Source organism: Tinamus guttatus, unplaced genomic scaffold, assembly GCF_059628265.1.
Source record: "Tinamus guttatus ecotype Peru unplaced genomic scaffold, ASM5962826v1 Tinamus_guttatus_pri_ptg000439l, whole genome shotgun sequence".
NCBI classification, from domain to species: domain Eukaryota; kingdom Metazoa; phylum Chordata; class Aves; order Tinamiformes; family Tinamidae; genus Tinamus; species Tinamus guttatus.
Genome location: NW_028288973.1, coordinates 1,067,897 through 1,081,983, shown reverse-complemented (window position 1 = coordinate 1,081,983; position 14,087 = coordinate 1,067,897). Strand labels below are relative to the sequence as shown.

Below are 14,087 nucleotides of genomic sequence, written 5' to 3'. Positions count from 1 at the left end.
GTGCTCAGAGGCTGTGCCCGCCTTCTGGCCGTGGGCCCGCATCCCCTATCGCTCCTCGCCAGGCGCTGACTCTGAGAGAATGAGCCATTGTTTCCCAACCCTGCGGCCTCTTCCTGTCCCCGTAGGGCTGAGAGACAAACAAAAGCAGAGCCAGACGCTTTGGGGAGGAGGCTGGGTCTGCTCCCCTCCTCCAGATCCCGCAGCAACCCCACAGGCAGACAGACAGACGGATGCCCTCCTTGGGGGAATGGGCAGGGACACCCCTATTTTTAGCTGCCACTGTATCCCACCCCCTTCCTTCCGTGGGCCAAAAATACACAGGCTGGATGGACAGGCAAAATCATTAAGATAAAAGAGTTGTCCAGGCCCTCTTTCGAACCACTCCCTTGTCATTTACCTCTTCCCCTTGACCCACACAAAAGCGTCACACAGAGAGGTCCCTCTCCCTTCCCATGGATCATTCCTCTCTTCATGTCCATCCCTTGTTTTCTATCTCCCCACAAAACCACCATGTTTCCTCACATTGCACCCTTCCTTGTCCCCACTTCCCTTCTGCTCCATGGACATGCCTCTCCATCCCTTGATGGTTCTGTCTCCCACATCACACCAATGCTGGAACCTATTCCCTTCTCTCAGGACCCTCGGGTTCTCTTTTCCTCAAAACCCCTGCCCCAATCTTGTCACACATTTCCTTCTTTCTCCGAAAGGATTCTTCTTCCCTCCGCTTGCCCCTAGACAGACATCCCTTCTCCCCAGTCTTACCTGCAGACTCTTACCCTGTTATCTCTCCAGCCCTGCTATTGTCCTCTTTGTTCCAGTCTCTCTGCCCTCCAGGCTGCTCCCTCAGCCTGTCCTTTCCCCCTCCTCCCTCAGCCCAGGCACTCTTCATCCCCTGCATCCTCTGCCCTTCCTGAGCCCCTCCTGGTTTCCTGCTCCTAATTCCCTTTCTCTGTGCTCCATGGAGCATCCCTCCTATCTTTGCCATCCCCTTTTTTTCCTACCCCCTAATCTCCATTCCAGCTCCACCCACCCAGCCAGCACAGAAAACTTTACTCTCTGTAGAAGTGCTTCCCCTCCTTATCTTACTGAGGGAACATATCTGGGGAGGGCACAATACCCCCACACACCTACACAGATGTGCTTTGCCACAGGCTCCTGCAAGAAGGAAAACTGATATCTGAGTTCATCACCTCCTACATCTCTTTAAGGTCTGTGATGAGGAACCAGAGAATTAAGTGGCATTTGGGGGGGTTTCAAGAAGTAATATACATACATATATTATGTATATATAATAGATATATATATATAGCCTTTTCAAACACCTGGAATCATAGATGAGTTTCCAGGCCACAGGCAGCTGTTCCTGGATTGTTTCTGTGTTATGCAACTTCCCGCCTTCTTTCCCAGGAATGCCCCAATCACCTCTTCCCTGTCTTCTGTGACAGGAGAATTTAAGAGGTAGAGCATGGATCTGGGTCTTCCCTGAGCCCTCCCCTCAAAGCCTGCTCTCTCTCATTCCATCCTCTCTCCCACAACACACATCACCACATGTAAGGCAGCACATATCCATGGAGTCTGCAAACAGGAATAGCATACAAGGAGAAACCCAGGGGAGGAGGCTGTGCGGAGGAATTGAAAAGATTAAAACATTTGGGATAGGAGATGGGCAGTGAGGCAGTGAGCCAGCAGGCTTGGGAATTCATCCCTGCCTCCTCCCAGGCTTTGGCAAACCCTGAGGTTTTGACTTTCCAGGCCAGCTCCCTGGAGAAAAGCATCCCCTTCTCCCCCCCCCCCCCCCCCCTTTGGCTAACCCCACAAGCAGGGCCTGGTCAAAACCATCTCTTTGGCCTCCCACTACTTCAAGGGAGGGGAGCTGTAAAAATTGGTGGCGAAATGAGAAATGTGCTCGTAGAAACTCAACCCAGCCCCTCTCGTGTCAGTGGGTCTGACCTGATCCTGCTGCCTGCACAGTGGTGCTCACTGCAGTATAACATGTTTTCCTTCACAGCAAGGACACTGCAAGACAAGACTGCAGGGAACAACACAGGTCTCATTTTTCATTTCCCCGTCTATGGCCCGATGCAGAGGCTGTGAGTATAGAGTGGGGGGCCTGCATCGCAACCTAGAGAATGGGCTGAATATGGCCCCACATAATCTACCCTGTGGGATGCTGCAGGCAGAGATATCATCCTGGTGGAAGAAAATCAGGGCAAAAGTGATCTGAGTCCCCCAAAAGCTGGAGCAAGTATCATTCTGGGGAAGCACTGGGCAGAATTAAAGTGGACTTCTCATACCTACACCATGGAGGGCTTGTCCATGACATAGCAGTCTTCTGGGAACTTACCTCCTGCCACCACCCCAGCTTGCTTATTTTCCCTTAAAACCAGCTCTGCCTAAAGCTCAGCTCTAGTGCAGGGAGCTGCACACTGGAGGCAGCAGCCAAGGGCCGCGAGCTGGGAGTGAGCAAGAGGAATATGAGAGCAGTAGGGTAGGACAGATCTGGATGGGGCCACGCTATGTTGCGTGGTGGAGCAGGGGGGCGTTTCCATCCCTCCCCTCGTGGCAGGGGGCTGCCTACATCCCACTGGCTGCAGTAATTCCCAGCCCGTGTGGTATGCACCCTCGCAGCCACTGTGAGGAGAATGGAAACATCTGGAAGTCACCCGCAAACGAGCGGCGCTCCCAGTTAATGAGGAAATATGAGCCGGAGACCCTGGGCAGCAACAGGATATCTGCTTCTTGTGTGCTGAGCGAGACACCCCTTCCCGCTTCCCCACTCTCCCTGCTGCTGCTGCTTCCCCTCCCCTCCAGCTCTCCTTCCCCAGGAGCCGTGTAGGGACGCTGCTCTGGGAGAGCTCCCTTCTGGGGATGCTTTTGTGTGGGCCAAATCGTGGTTGTGAAAGAACTGCAGGCAGACCCTTCCAGCACCGTTTTTTTTTTGGGGGGGGGAAACCGTTCCCTTCCCTGCTTCTCTCCAGCTACCCCCAATAGTGCCATCAGTTCCATCCTTGATGGACCTTGTAACTCCCCTCTGCAGTCCTCTCTGAGGGGGTGTGAACAACCAGCCATACCAAAGTGGGCCAAAGGCAACTGAGACAAGTCCTTTATGGGACCAGAAGCATAGCCAAGAGAAACAGGGAGAGGGGAAAGAAAGCAGAACATCAAGGTCTGTGGGGCCGCGTGGTGACATTTATAGCACTCTCTGACAGTCATTGCTTGGCAAGGAACAGAAAGCCATGGACTTGTACCTTGTTGCCAAGCAGGGTTCCCCCATGACCTACCCTCAGCCATCTCAAGCACAGGAGAAAGGAAACAGTATTTTCTTCTGCAAAAGGAGTCCTGCACCCCATTCCTTCATCCATCACTCTGCAATCCCTCAGGCTTGCAAGCAGGAGGGGAACCCAAAGCAAAATGAGCAAGGCACATCTTCATGACCTGATGGTCCGTTGTTCCCTCCTTCACCTGCACCTGGAGATACAGGGCAGAGGCCTCAGCTCTCTAGTAGCTCCCTTTCTCCTTCTCTCTCCCTTTCCCTCTCTCCTTCCCTGTTGTACTCAGTGACAACTAAGGCACACAAGGCTTTGGCCTCATGCCTGAGGGGGAAGTGCTGGGAAGAGGGGGCAATTTACCCAAGCTGATCTTTGATGCTGTAGGAATCAAAGCAAATAACAATGTCACCCTTGAAAGCTGCAAGACAACTTGGCTTCTCCTTTGATAAGCCTGATAGCCAGAGTCTCTATTAGGACTAAACTGGAACAACTGCCTGGGGCCGGAGGTTAGAGAGAGATGAAAGGCAGGGGCTACTAAGAGTAAATGCAGTATCCAAGCACCCGATGGGGATGGGGATCGGATGGATCCAGGATTTAGTTTCTGCCCAGGGCACTCGCAGCTGTTAATGGTAACTCCATGGCACTGTCCAGATCCATTGCATGTACTAGAGGTGGAAAGCCCAGCAGCCAAGGCAGATAAACAGCATGGAGGAAGGTTGTAAGGCAGCATTATGAGCAATCACTTCCCAGAAAACTGTATCTGAAATGAAGGAGTCTAGGGAGGTTGCAACCCATCTTAGGCTGCAATTTATGTTAGTATGTAGTGGATCTGAAACCTGTATGTGTACCCTGGCATTCGAAGATCAGGATGAGTACTGAGTCCCAGAGCCAGCATGTACTCTGGAGGTCTCTAAAGTCTGGAAAAAGCACTTCATTGCCAGCCTGAAAAGGACAAAATCACAGCTGCAGTGGTATGGCTGCGAGGAGGGGTGCAGAAGAGGGGGATTTCCAGCCATTTTCCTAGAAATAGAAGTGGAGCACATCCTAGCCCAGAGCTCACAGATGCTTTGATGCAGGATGAGAGAGCAAGGAGAATGAGGGGGTGGAGAGCTGACCGCCCCTCACAGAACGGAGCGTGGCCCCTGCCCCATCTGGAAGAGATTTGTTCTGCATTCCCCCGCGGAGGAGACTGCCGTCGCCTGGACTCCACTCCTTGCTGCAGCCATCGCTGCAGGGAACCAGGAAGGGGGTGGAGGGCAGAGGTACCCATCTGTCTGCAGGGACCAGCCTCAACAGAGAGAGGTGGAGCCCCTTTGGCTGGTAGATGCCCTGGCAGGCTTGAGGAAAGAGGAGGCATGAAGGTTTTTTCCACATCTCTTCCACCACCCTGGCTGTTTTCCTGAGTGGGCACGTGGGGAGAGAGGACTAATATAGCTCCAGCGAGGAGGGAAGATATAGGTTATGTCACATTCTCCCTTCCCCACTGCTAGCATGGCCCAGGCCCCTCAGGACTGAGCTCCTCTCCCCTTCAGAGGCATAGCCCCACTAGAAGTACCCCCAAAACACGTAACTCTTGTGCTGATAATGACATTCCCAAGGCATCTGGTCTCAGCAAAAGAAAGCAGAAAACTTAACTATCCCATTTTATAGAGGAAGGGCCCAAGGCTGAGGTCAACACATGTCAAAAACCTACTACTGCCTGACAAACCTCTAAGGAATAGCTAGGGTATCACATCTGTCTGCCTGCACCCTGTGCAAAGTACTGAGCCTGTCTTCAACACAAAGTTTCTCCTAATTTTCTCAAGCAAAATGCACTACAGAATCCTGTTCTGGGATTATTTACTAGGAAAGGTAACCCTGAAAAAGAAAAAAAAGGAAGAGTCTCAGGAAAGGTTACAGTAAAAGCAGTCCTTCCCCAAGTGATGGCTGGGCAGTGGTCCTGGGAGAAGGTAGAGGCCATGGTCTCCTCCCCTGCAGAAGCGAGCTTAAGTTAGCGAGCTGGATGTGCTAACACATGGTGCCCCTCCTGCCCGGTCCAACGCAGCATATTGGCTGGCCACCCCAGTATGGGCCACCGGAGCCTCTAGAGAGGGCAGGCTCCATTTTGACATCTCTTCTGCAGACATCTTGTCATCCTTTCAGCCAGGCCCTGCTTAGCCCTGCCTAACAAGTCTCATCTCGCCTTCTCCAGCTGAGACGCCTCCCTTCTTCTCCACAGGGCTGTGAATATGCGCTTGTGTCTGGGTGAAGCACTTCCCAGCAGAACCACTGAGACTCACCTGAAAGACATGGGGGTCACCAGCAGGACCAGGGCCATTGTATCCCCTAGGAGACTGCCCCTCAGCAGGACCGGTGGGGTCTTTTACTCTGTGACCATCAAGGGGCAAAGCATCAAAGCACAATGCCAGAGAGATGCAGTGTGTCTCGCATTGGCAGAAACTCGCCCCAGTGCTGTAAAGCAGCCCCTCTCCTTGACGTTACGCAGTACCTCCTCACCCTGGCCCTGAATAGCACTGCTGACATAACGCTTGTCCTGACTCTGTAATGCTTGTCCTAGCCCTGTCACACTTGTCCTGGCCCACGCAGATTCAGTGAGGCTCTTAACCAGCCAACACTCAAACCAACTCTTCCCACAGGTCCTGACATGAGTCAGACCCCCAGACCAAGGGCCCCTCTCCTCATTCCTGGTTGGTGGCACTGTATTGAGTGCATAGAGGACTTGGCATTCATCAGGGGCTGGGATGACACAGGTGACACATGAGGGCTTTCACACACAGGGGACAAATTCCTTTCTTTTGTCCCCCAGACAAGTTTCCTTAATCAGGTCTGCTGAAGAGCTGGGCTTTCCCCTTCCCACAAATTCAGTGAATCTAGGCTTCTTCACAGGCGACTTAGAGTCTGATCCCACAGGAAAGGAAATGGTACTAGGGAAGAAGGGGGAGGCACAGAAGTTCCTGAAGTTTTCTGTCCTGGATAGTTGGAATAAATCTCATTTTCTCTGGTCTCGCTGCTGAGGCAAAGAGTGATTAGGGTTAGCGAGGATTGGTTCAGCGGCGCTGCAGCCCGCCCCCTCCTTCCCTCATCCCCTCCCCGCCAGCCTCACTCCCTCTCTCCACTGGCACCAGTGTGTTATGCACAGCAGCCAAAAGAGCAGCCTGGGCAGCCTGTGTTGGGGGGAAAGCCGTGGGAAAAGGGGGGGTATGCCTCCCCTCATCCCCTCCTCAGGGATGCGGCACTGATAGCCCTCGGAGCAGGCCGAAGGGGCACTTCGGGAGCGTCTCCAAACTTTTCTGCTAGAGGCCAAAAAAAACAAGCTCCACTTCTTAAGAGGTAAGTCCTGAAAGTTTTTATTCCTGTGCGTGTAGGGCTTGTTGAGGGGAGAGATGTTTCGGAATAGAAGGAAAAGTTCGGAGAGGGTGGCAAGAGAGGGACTGAAGGGGTGGGAGAACTGGGAGGGGTGGCAAGACGATGGAGACGGGGAGGATGTAGCAAAAGAAGGGGAGAAGACGGGAATGCAACAGGAAATGAAGACAAGACGAATGGAAAGATGGAGCAAAGAAAAGGGAGAGAGATCAGGGGAGAGAACAAAAACATAGGGCAGGAAGGGTGCCCCAAGGAAGTGCCCCCAGAGCTAGGAAAGCAGTAAGTCACCCCCGCTGGCTGACCCCTTTTACCCTCAGCTCTGAATATCTCGTGAAGCCCCGCAGGCTCTCAGAGACTCATTTTGTTTGCTTGTTTGTTTGTTTTCTGAGCAAGAAAGTGAGCAGTTCTGGGCAGGGGGTGTAGGGAGGGGATGGCTGGAAACTGTGTTTGGCCACCAGCCTTCCTCCAAGTCCAAGTGTGTCTGTTCGGGAAAAACACCCTTGTTATACAGGGAGATATATATATAGCAGCAGGCAGCGCGGGAGTCAGACTCAAGCTTGTCCGCCTACTGCCCGGCATTGCTCCAGAGGAGCTGGAAAAGGCCCAGCCTGGCCAGCCAAACCCATTTCCCTTCCCCAGTCGCATGGTTCCGTCCCCAAAACCCTGTCCCTGCTGGCTTTCCCCATCCCAGAACAAAGTGGCCCCAATTGTGCAGGCTCTGCTTCTCTTGCTTCAGGAAGAAGTTGTTTTTTCAGTGCTTGGAAAGGCTGGGAAAGCTTTCCTGCCTGCCCAGAGCAATTTGCGCCCACTCTTCCCCCAGTAGAGACCACCCCAGATATCTCCTCTCCCTCCTTGGAGCATGTCCCCCAGGGAGGGGGGTATAAGGGGAGAAGGAGGGGGAAGAGGCTGGTTTCAGCAGCTCCAGCCAACTAGACATCTGGATTATTTTTCCCCTTTCTGGTTTCCGCTCTTCCCAGCAAGCAGAGCAGCTCTGGCCATTCCCAGCGACTGGGAAACCCGTGGAAACCAGCTGAACTCAGTGGGGGAAATGGGGGAGGCCAGAGCGGGAGGAGGAGGAGGTGCCGACAGCCCTTTAGCAGCTTGCCTTGGAGGGAAGAGGGCTTCCCAGGGCAGGCGAGAAGGGGCGAGGGGACGCTGGGGAAAGAGAGCTGAGGAACGGCTCGGAGCTTCCCACAGCCGAGGCTGGCAAACATGGCAGGCTGCCGGATGGAAGTGCTGCGCATCCGGCAGGCGGCCGGACGGGCGGACACAGGGTCTCCTTGCCCGCCGGAGGAGAGGAGCGCACGGGTGACACTTTGCCCTGAGAATCACGAGTTTCTCTGGCATGAAGGGATCCGCTTGGGCAGAGCGAGGGAAGCCGGAGGGAGGGCAGGGCTCAAAGGGCCTGTCCTGGCTTTGGGCGCAGCTGAGCTGGACACGCACCAGAGGCAGAGGAAGGAGGGGAAGAGAAAAGAGGGGACTGGAGGTAGAAGAAGCCGAGCAGGCCTACCAGAAACCTGCTGTCCAGGTACGGTTTGGCACCAGCTGCCTCCCTCCCTCTCCTGTTGCAGGAGAAGGCAGCGCCTGCTGCCTGGGAAGCAGCCAGGGACAGCTGAGTGCCAAGAAGGCACAGCCTGTGTCCCTGTCAAGGCCAGCGGACAGGTAAATAGAGAGAAACACTTTCTTCCTCCCATGTCTTCCTTCGGTAGGTTCACCAGGCAGGGAGTGTGGAGGAGGGTAGGCCTCTTATCTAGCACTCTGCTTTTGCTCACCTTCCCACCCCGTCCCTGGGCTGGGGGTCAACTAGCCATTCTGAAAGGACCCCCCCTCTCAGCTTTTCAGAGGCCCAGGGTGGCTTTTCCCTCTCCTTGGCTTTGCTCCAGCACAGCATGTGCTCCACGTCATGCAGACATCACTGCTGAAGGGCACTGTGCCCACTTCTGGTTTTGCAATGGGTCCATGTATGGAGGGAGTGGAAAACAGGGAAATAAGGGTTGTAACTCACATTAGATCTTCTTGCAGGTTTGCATACCTTCCTAGGAAACTCAAGGGCAGGCTCAAAATAAGGTCACTTTTCATATGACTCTGAAACCCTAGCTATGCTGCAGGGGGACAACAGGGCCCACACCAATTGCTTTCCTTGAGTGCCAGCAGAGCCATGGCCAGAGGATATGGGTGGGCTTATGCCAGAGAGAGGAATCTTCTCCCATTTGGCCCCTCCATGCCAAATTTGCCAGGTGTGTGGCCCATCCTGGCCTCAAGGAAGGACACACAGCCTCCATGTGCAGGAGGCAGAATGAGGCACTACGAGCCAGGGAGGTAAAGGCCAGCAGGAAACAAAACTGCCACTGTCCCTCTACTCCCCCGCCAGGGAGAGAGGCAACCAATGGTGCCCAGAGCCACGAGGGGAGGTTTGTTTTCCCTCCCCCAGGCATTAACCCCTGGCAGATAAGAGGGGCCCTGGGTGAACAAACAAGGACAGGGCAAGGCAAAACTCGTGCAGCCAGCCAAGAAAGCTGTGCAACGCCCAGGGCTGCCCCTTGCCAGAAGCTTTGCTCTCCCTGGCACTGGCCACCCACTTCAAGGTGACCCATGAACACCCAGGAGAATGAGGCGGTATAGGGATGGATGGAGCCATGTGGCCAGGGTGCCTCCAGCAAGAGATCAATAGATGTTAGGTTCATACATCTCCTCTTTGCATGCTGCTTTCAACAACTAGCCATGCTGAAAGGACCCAGTTCCATCCTGTTCCCCCAGCTTGAGGCTCTGCAAGAAGCTGAGCCTGGGGAGGAAGGTGCCCCCACCGCCTCCAGTGACCCATTGACTTGCTTCCTTCAGTGTCAAATTCATGCCCAGGAAGGAGACCTGACTGACATGTTGAAGCGCCCCAAATCCCGAGGAGATAATTCTCTCCTTTCCAGCTCCCCCTTTCTCCCTTTTTCCATGCACACCACCCTGGGCTCTGCTGATGTGAGTGTCCTCCCCGATGACCCTTTCCAGCAGAGAGAGTATGTAGCCATCCGGTCATTGCCCTGCTGTTGCATGCCTAGCCACTGCTTGCATGTTTGTCCTTCCGTGCTGCTGTCTCCCAGACCTGCCTGAGCACAGGGACCTGACCCACTCACTCTTGAGCAATCCACTTCCCTTTGGCATGCCTCAGTTTCCCTGTCTGAAAAGCAGCCTGCTGCTCTCCGCTGCCTGCCCTGTTACACCTCAGCCTCCAACTCCGTGCTGCTGCATTCAAGTTCTGGCAAAGTTTGCCAAGCACTTAGGGATCTGGCAAGGGAGAGAGTTAAAGAAGGACAAACAAACCAATATACAAATATTGCATTTCCCCTCCCACCACCCCTCCTCCCTGAAAACTGCTGGGTCCCCAGGCCTCACCCTCTCCTGAAGGGTTCGTCTGAATAGCAAAAATGAGGGAGAGGTTTTCCATTCTGGGAGCACACGCAGCTGGGCAGGGCAAGGCCCCTGCCTGCCTGGGAGGTGGTGCCATCTAGGAACCGGATTTCAGCTAAGGTCTGAGCCATGGGCAGAGCCAAGGGGTCTGAGAGGTAGGGGCGGGGATGATTTGGAGAAGACACGTGCACTAGCTTTAACCCCACTGCTTTCAGGACCACCCAGCACAGCCAGTCTCTGAAGTACACCTCTCCCGCAGGCAGCACAATTATGAAAATCCTCACCGGGGCTTCACCTTTCCTTTTGTCTTGTTCAGGCTGCTTACAAGGCGATCAAGGCAGTTGTCCTGCTGTCCCTGCACTCCAGCTCCTGTGACCTGCTGCCCCATCTGTGAACCATCTCCCACTCTCCCAGCAGGAGGAGGCACAGGCGGAAGAAGACGGGAGACTGGATTAGCCTTAAACCCACTGCCAGCCAGACACAGCTTCCGGCAGCAAAAGCAGCACCTGGGGTGACCGCAGACCCTTCTGAGATACCTTCGCACTGCCATCCTCATCAGTGAGGTGAAGGCAAGAAAATAAGACTCACCTCTGCCTTTTGCTCTTGGGAAGAGCAGCCAGAAGTCCCCTGTGCCACTCAACTGAGACAGCTTCTGGCAGCCAACAGGTCTGGGACAAATTCACTCTGTGCGTAATTTCATGAGTGTAACAGTGCAAAGAAACAGGGAGATAGGCAAGATTCTCACCAGCTACTCTTAAGCCAAGGGACCATAACGTGGGCCGTGCCTCCGGGCCCCAGAGAGCAGCAGGGGCAGAAGCAAGAGTGATGGGGAGTCCAGGGATGTGACAGGTCACCCTGGTTTGGAGGCCCAGTGAAGGAGAGTCTCTTGGACTTTTAAAGGTGTAGGTGTGCGGACGCGACAGGGCGCACTATGAGCCTCGGAAAGCTCCCCGTGATCAGCTGGGTGTCAGGCTCCCATGGCAAGCGGCGGATGAAGGCAGAGCTGACCCCAGATATGATCAGCCCTCCACTGGGGGACTTCCGGCACACCATGCACGTGGGACGCGGTGGAGACGTCTTCGGGGACACCTCCTTCCTCAGCAACCATGGTGGGCCTGACACAGCCAAGGCCAACAACTTCTTCGTCCGGACCCTGAGGCACGTCCGCCGGACACCACTGAGGAGCCGGGGCAGCGTGAGCCAAGCGGAGCCGTCGCCTCCACCGCCACTTGTCTCACCTATCATCAAGAACGCCGTGTCATTGCCGCAGCTCAATGAGGGCATGTACGATGGGGGCAGCAACGGCGGGAGTAGCTTGACCAGCAAGTTCTCCTTCAAAAGTGCTTCCAACAGCTTCTCCAAAACACACCAGGCCTATGGTGAGTGAAGCACTTGGCAGGGGTGCGATGCCAGCTAGGGAACTAACTCTGAGGCACTGCATTTCTTCTGCATCTCTTCTCTAGCATTGCCTCAGTTTCCCAGCTAGGGGACAACCATCACCCTTAGGGTCTCTCATTCCTCTAGTCCTATGCCTTTCTCATTGGCAGCCTCCATGGGCACATCAAGCAGGTGCCGGGACAGTGGGGCAAGGCGGGGCTGTTACAGGCGTACCCATAACCTACCAACCCCTCCATCACCACATGTCCCTCATGGGTCCCAGTCCATTCCTCCTCTGTGGGCCCACATCCCTCCCTGCTGACTGTGGTTCAGGAGGGCCCTTTGAGCAAGGCTTGCAGGAATGGTGGGATGGATCAGCAGGATGGCTATTCTGGCCTCAGAACAGTAGGTTGTGGCTCAGCTTTTCTCCGAGGAGGAAGGTCTTACGCAGAGGGTTTCGGGAGGGTCTGAGGGTACCTGTGACAGCGTGTGGACATGACTGGGTCCAAGGAAAAGGCAAGCTGAGGCAATGCTGCCATCTCCTGGCCCCACTTGCATGGCTTGTCCCCCACCAGCATGTTACCAAACCTGGTGCCCACCCTGAAACCTCAACTGAAAACTCTGGGCTTTGGAGATGAGCATATAGGGAAACAATCCCTGAGGTACAGTACCGTGAACCCTCTCTTTGCTGGATCTGGTGAGCTTGGCACTGGGGGGGACAGTAAGGGATGAAATATTGTCTTTCCTTTACAGGCTAGAGCCACTGATGGGACTGTGACATGTGCCAAGTTAGTGTCACTGCCCCTTGTCCTCTGAAGACCTAAGACAGGCCTCCTCTTGACGTGATGCCTTAGCTGAGCTCCCATCCCCTCCTCTCCTCTCATCAGCTGTTTCTTGTACCTTGCAGGGCTGGAGTCTGGATTTTGCACCATCCCTCGTGTCCCTCGCTTGGAAAAGGCCCAAGAGAGCACCTTCCCTGGGGAAACAGAGCTCACGCACTCGGACTCCCTGCTTTCCTTCCGCCTGGACCTGGGGCCCTCCCTCATGAGTGAGCTCCTCCAGGTGATGAGCTTCTCTGAAACCAATGGAAATGAGGCAGGGGATGGTGGCCAAGACCTGCCTGGTGAGCACGTTCTCCTGCATGGTGAGGAAACTGAGGACAAAGACCCTCCTGGATCAAGCAAGCCCCGTGGAGAGGGCAAGGCAGTATCCAGCTACTGGGACCACTCTGGGCAAACTAACCTGTCCAAGACCAGCTCACTGCTAGGACTCACTGCCCATGCCAATGGAGAGGCACATGCTCTTGAGCACATAGGAGAGGACCCTGACAAAGTTAAGGGCTCTGGCTGGGCTTCGGGGCTGGCAGAGGGGTCAGGAGCAGTGTCCAAAGGGAGCCTGTGGCAGGGACATTGGAATGACTGCACCATAGAGGCGGGAGAGTTTGACCGGGCAGCCCAAGTCCTGGCTCGCCATTATGGTGGGACGAGCACCCCGCGTAGCTCAGAGGAAAAGGACAAGGGTACCCAACAGGCCCGAACCCAGGCCTTGTGGGAGAGCCCCAGCAGCAGCTCGTGGCGGTCCCAAGTGACAACAGAGAGCCGGTCCCTGGAGGGCCCGTGGAACCAAGAAGAGGAGGAAGAGGAGGAGGAAGAGAATGAGCTCTCGAGCCTGCAAGAAGGGGACACTGGCACCCAGGATGGCCGCAGCAATTCCTTCGAGTATGCTGATGAGGAGGAAGATGACGAAGTCAAGGTGTGAACAACCATTCCTCCCATCAAGGCCCCCTTCCAAAGACAGCAGTGCCATGATCTTCACTCTTCTCCCCATCCCCTTCCTTCAAATGCCAGCTCCATAAGAGAGCTGGCAACAGACTCAATGAGCGAACTCCTGGCTGAGTCATGCTCCTCTGGAGATGTGCCAAACTGAGGGCAGTGGGGGGCAGGAAGGGACAAGGGGTGGAGGAGGGTAGTCCATCTCTCGGAGGGCTCCTCAGGGCTGGGTTAGCGTGAAGACCCACTCTCCTCTGCTATGCATCCTCTGGGGCAGTGGCTGTTGTAGCAGAGACAGATGCTTGCAGTCCTTGCCCATCCTGGCCTCGCTGTCGTTAGATGCCAAAGGAATATTCCAATAAGCCAAAGAAACCCTGAATCCTTTCCCACCCCATCCTACATCCTCTAGGCAAACAAATACTTTGCTTGGAAAAGGGAGAGATGATAAACAGAGAGCAGACAGAGAGACTGTAGACACAGGGCTCGTTCCCCCTACGTAAAACCCAACCGTGGAGAGGCGGTGAGTCAGAAGTGGGCTCCGAGACAGTCATGCTGGGACAAAGCACCACAGGGAGCTGTCTCAGCTCTGAAGGAGTCAGTAACCCGCATGCGACGCTCCCAGGCTGGCAGCACCAGCCGGCTGGAGCAGGCTCTGGAATCCGGCTCACATTCCTGCCTCTCACCCCCACTCGGGCAACCAGCAACACGGAGCCTGCTCCTGGGTTGCCTGGAGGGCAGCAGGGCCCTCTCCTGCCTCAGAGATCCCTCACCTCAACCTGCACCAGCGACCTCCTGTCTCATGTGGCTGCGGTGCTGCACGCGGAGAAGCTGGGGGCCCTCTCCCACCCCTCCGCCTTGCCTAGCTTGCACATTCAGGACATGCTCCATCAAAGCTTTCTCTGGTTGCCTT

General features: G+C 55.0%; 2 protein-coding genes across 2 annotated transcripts in view; one reads left to right on the top strand and one right to left on the bottom strand.

Moving 5' to 3' along the window:
* CARD10 (caspase recruitment domain family member 10) overlaps positions 1 to 5,586 on the bottom strand; it is a 33,187-nt gene extending 27,601 nt beyond the window's left edge. Inside the window, exon 1 of the mRNA XM_088531855.1 lies at positions 5,549 to 5,586. Within this exon, the coding sequence (XP_088387981.1) occupies positions 5,549 to 5,586 (38 nt within the window). The remainder of the gene's footprint in view (positions 1 to 5,548) is intronic.
* Positions 5,587 to 6,489: 903 nt separating this feature from the next.
* CDC42EP1 (CDC42 effector protein 1) lies at positions 6,490 to 13,877 on the top strand. Its single transcript, XM_010224139.2, has 3 exons — positions 6,490 to 6,599; positions 10,348 to 11,410; positions 12,316 to 13,877. Exons 2-3 carry the CDS (start codon positions 10,963 to 10,965, stop codon positions 13,164 to 13,166), a joined length of 1,299 nt encoding a protein of 432 aa, XP_010222441.1. The 5' UTR covers positions 6,490 to 6,599; positions 10,348 to 10,962; the 3' UTR covers positions 13,167 to 13,877.
* The last annotated feature ends 210 nt before the right edge of the window (positions 13,878 to 14,087 follow it).

Bases quoted from the DNA above. Each gene is read 5' to 3' on its own strand.
- CDC42EP1 (XM_010224139.2), top strand. From the start codon at position 10,963: ATGAGCCTCGGAAAGCTCCCCGTGATCAGCTGGGTGTCAGGCTCCCAT. The intron at 11,411-12,315 runs GTGAGTGAAGCA...TGTACCTTGCAG, and splicing joins CAAAACACACCAGGCCTATG to GGCTGGAGTCTGGATTTTGC.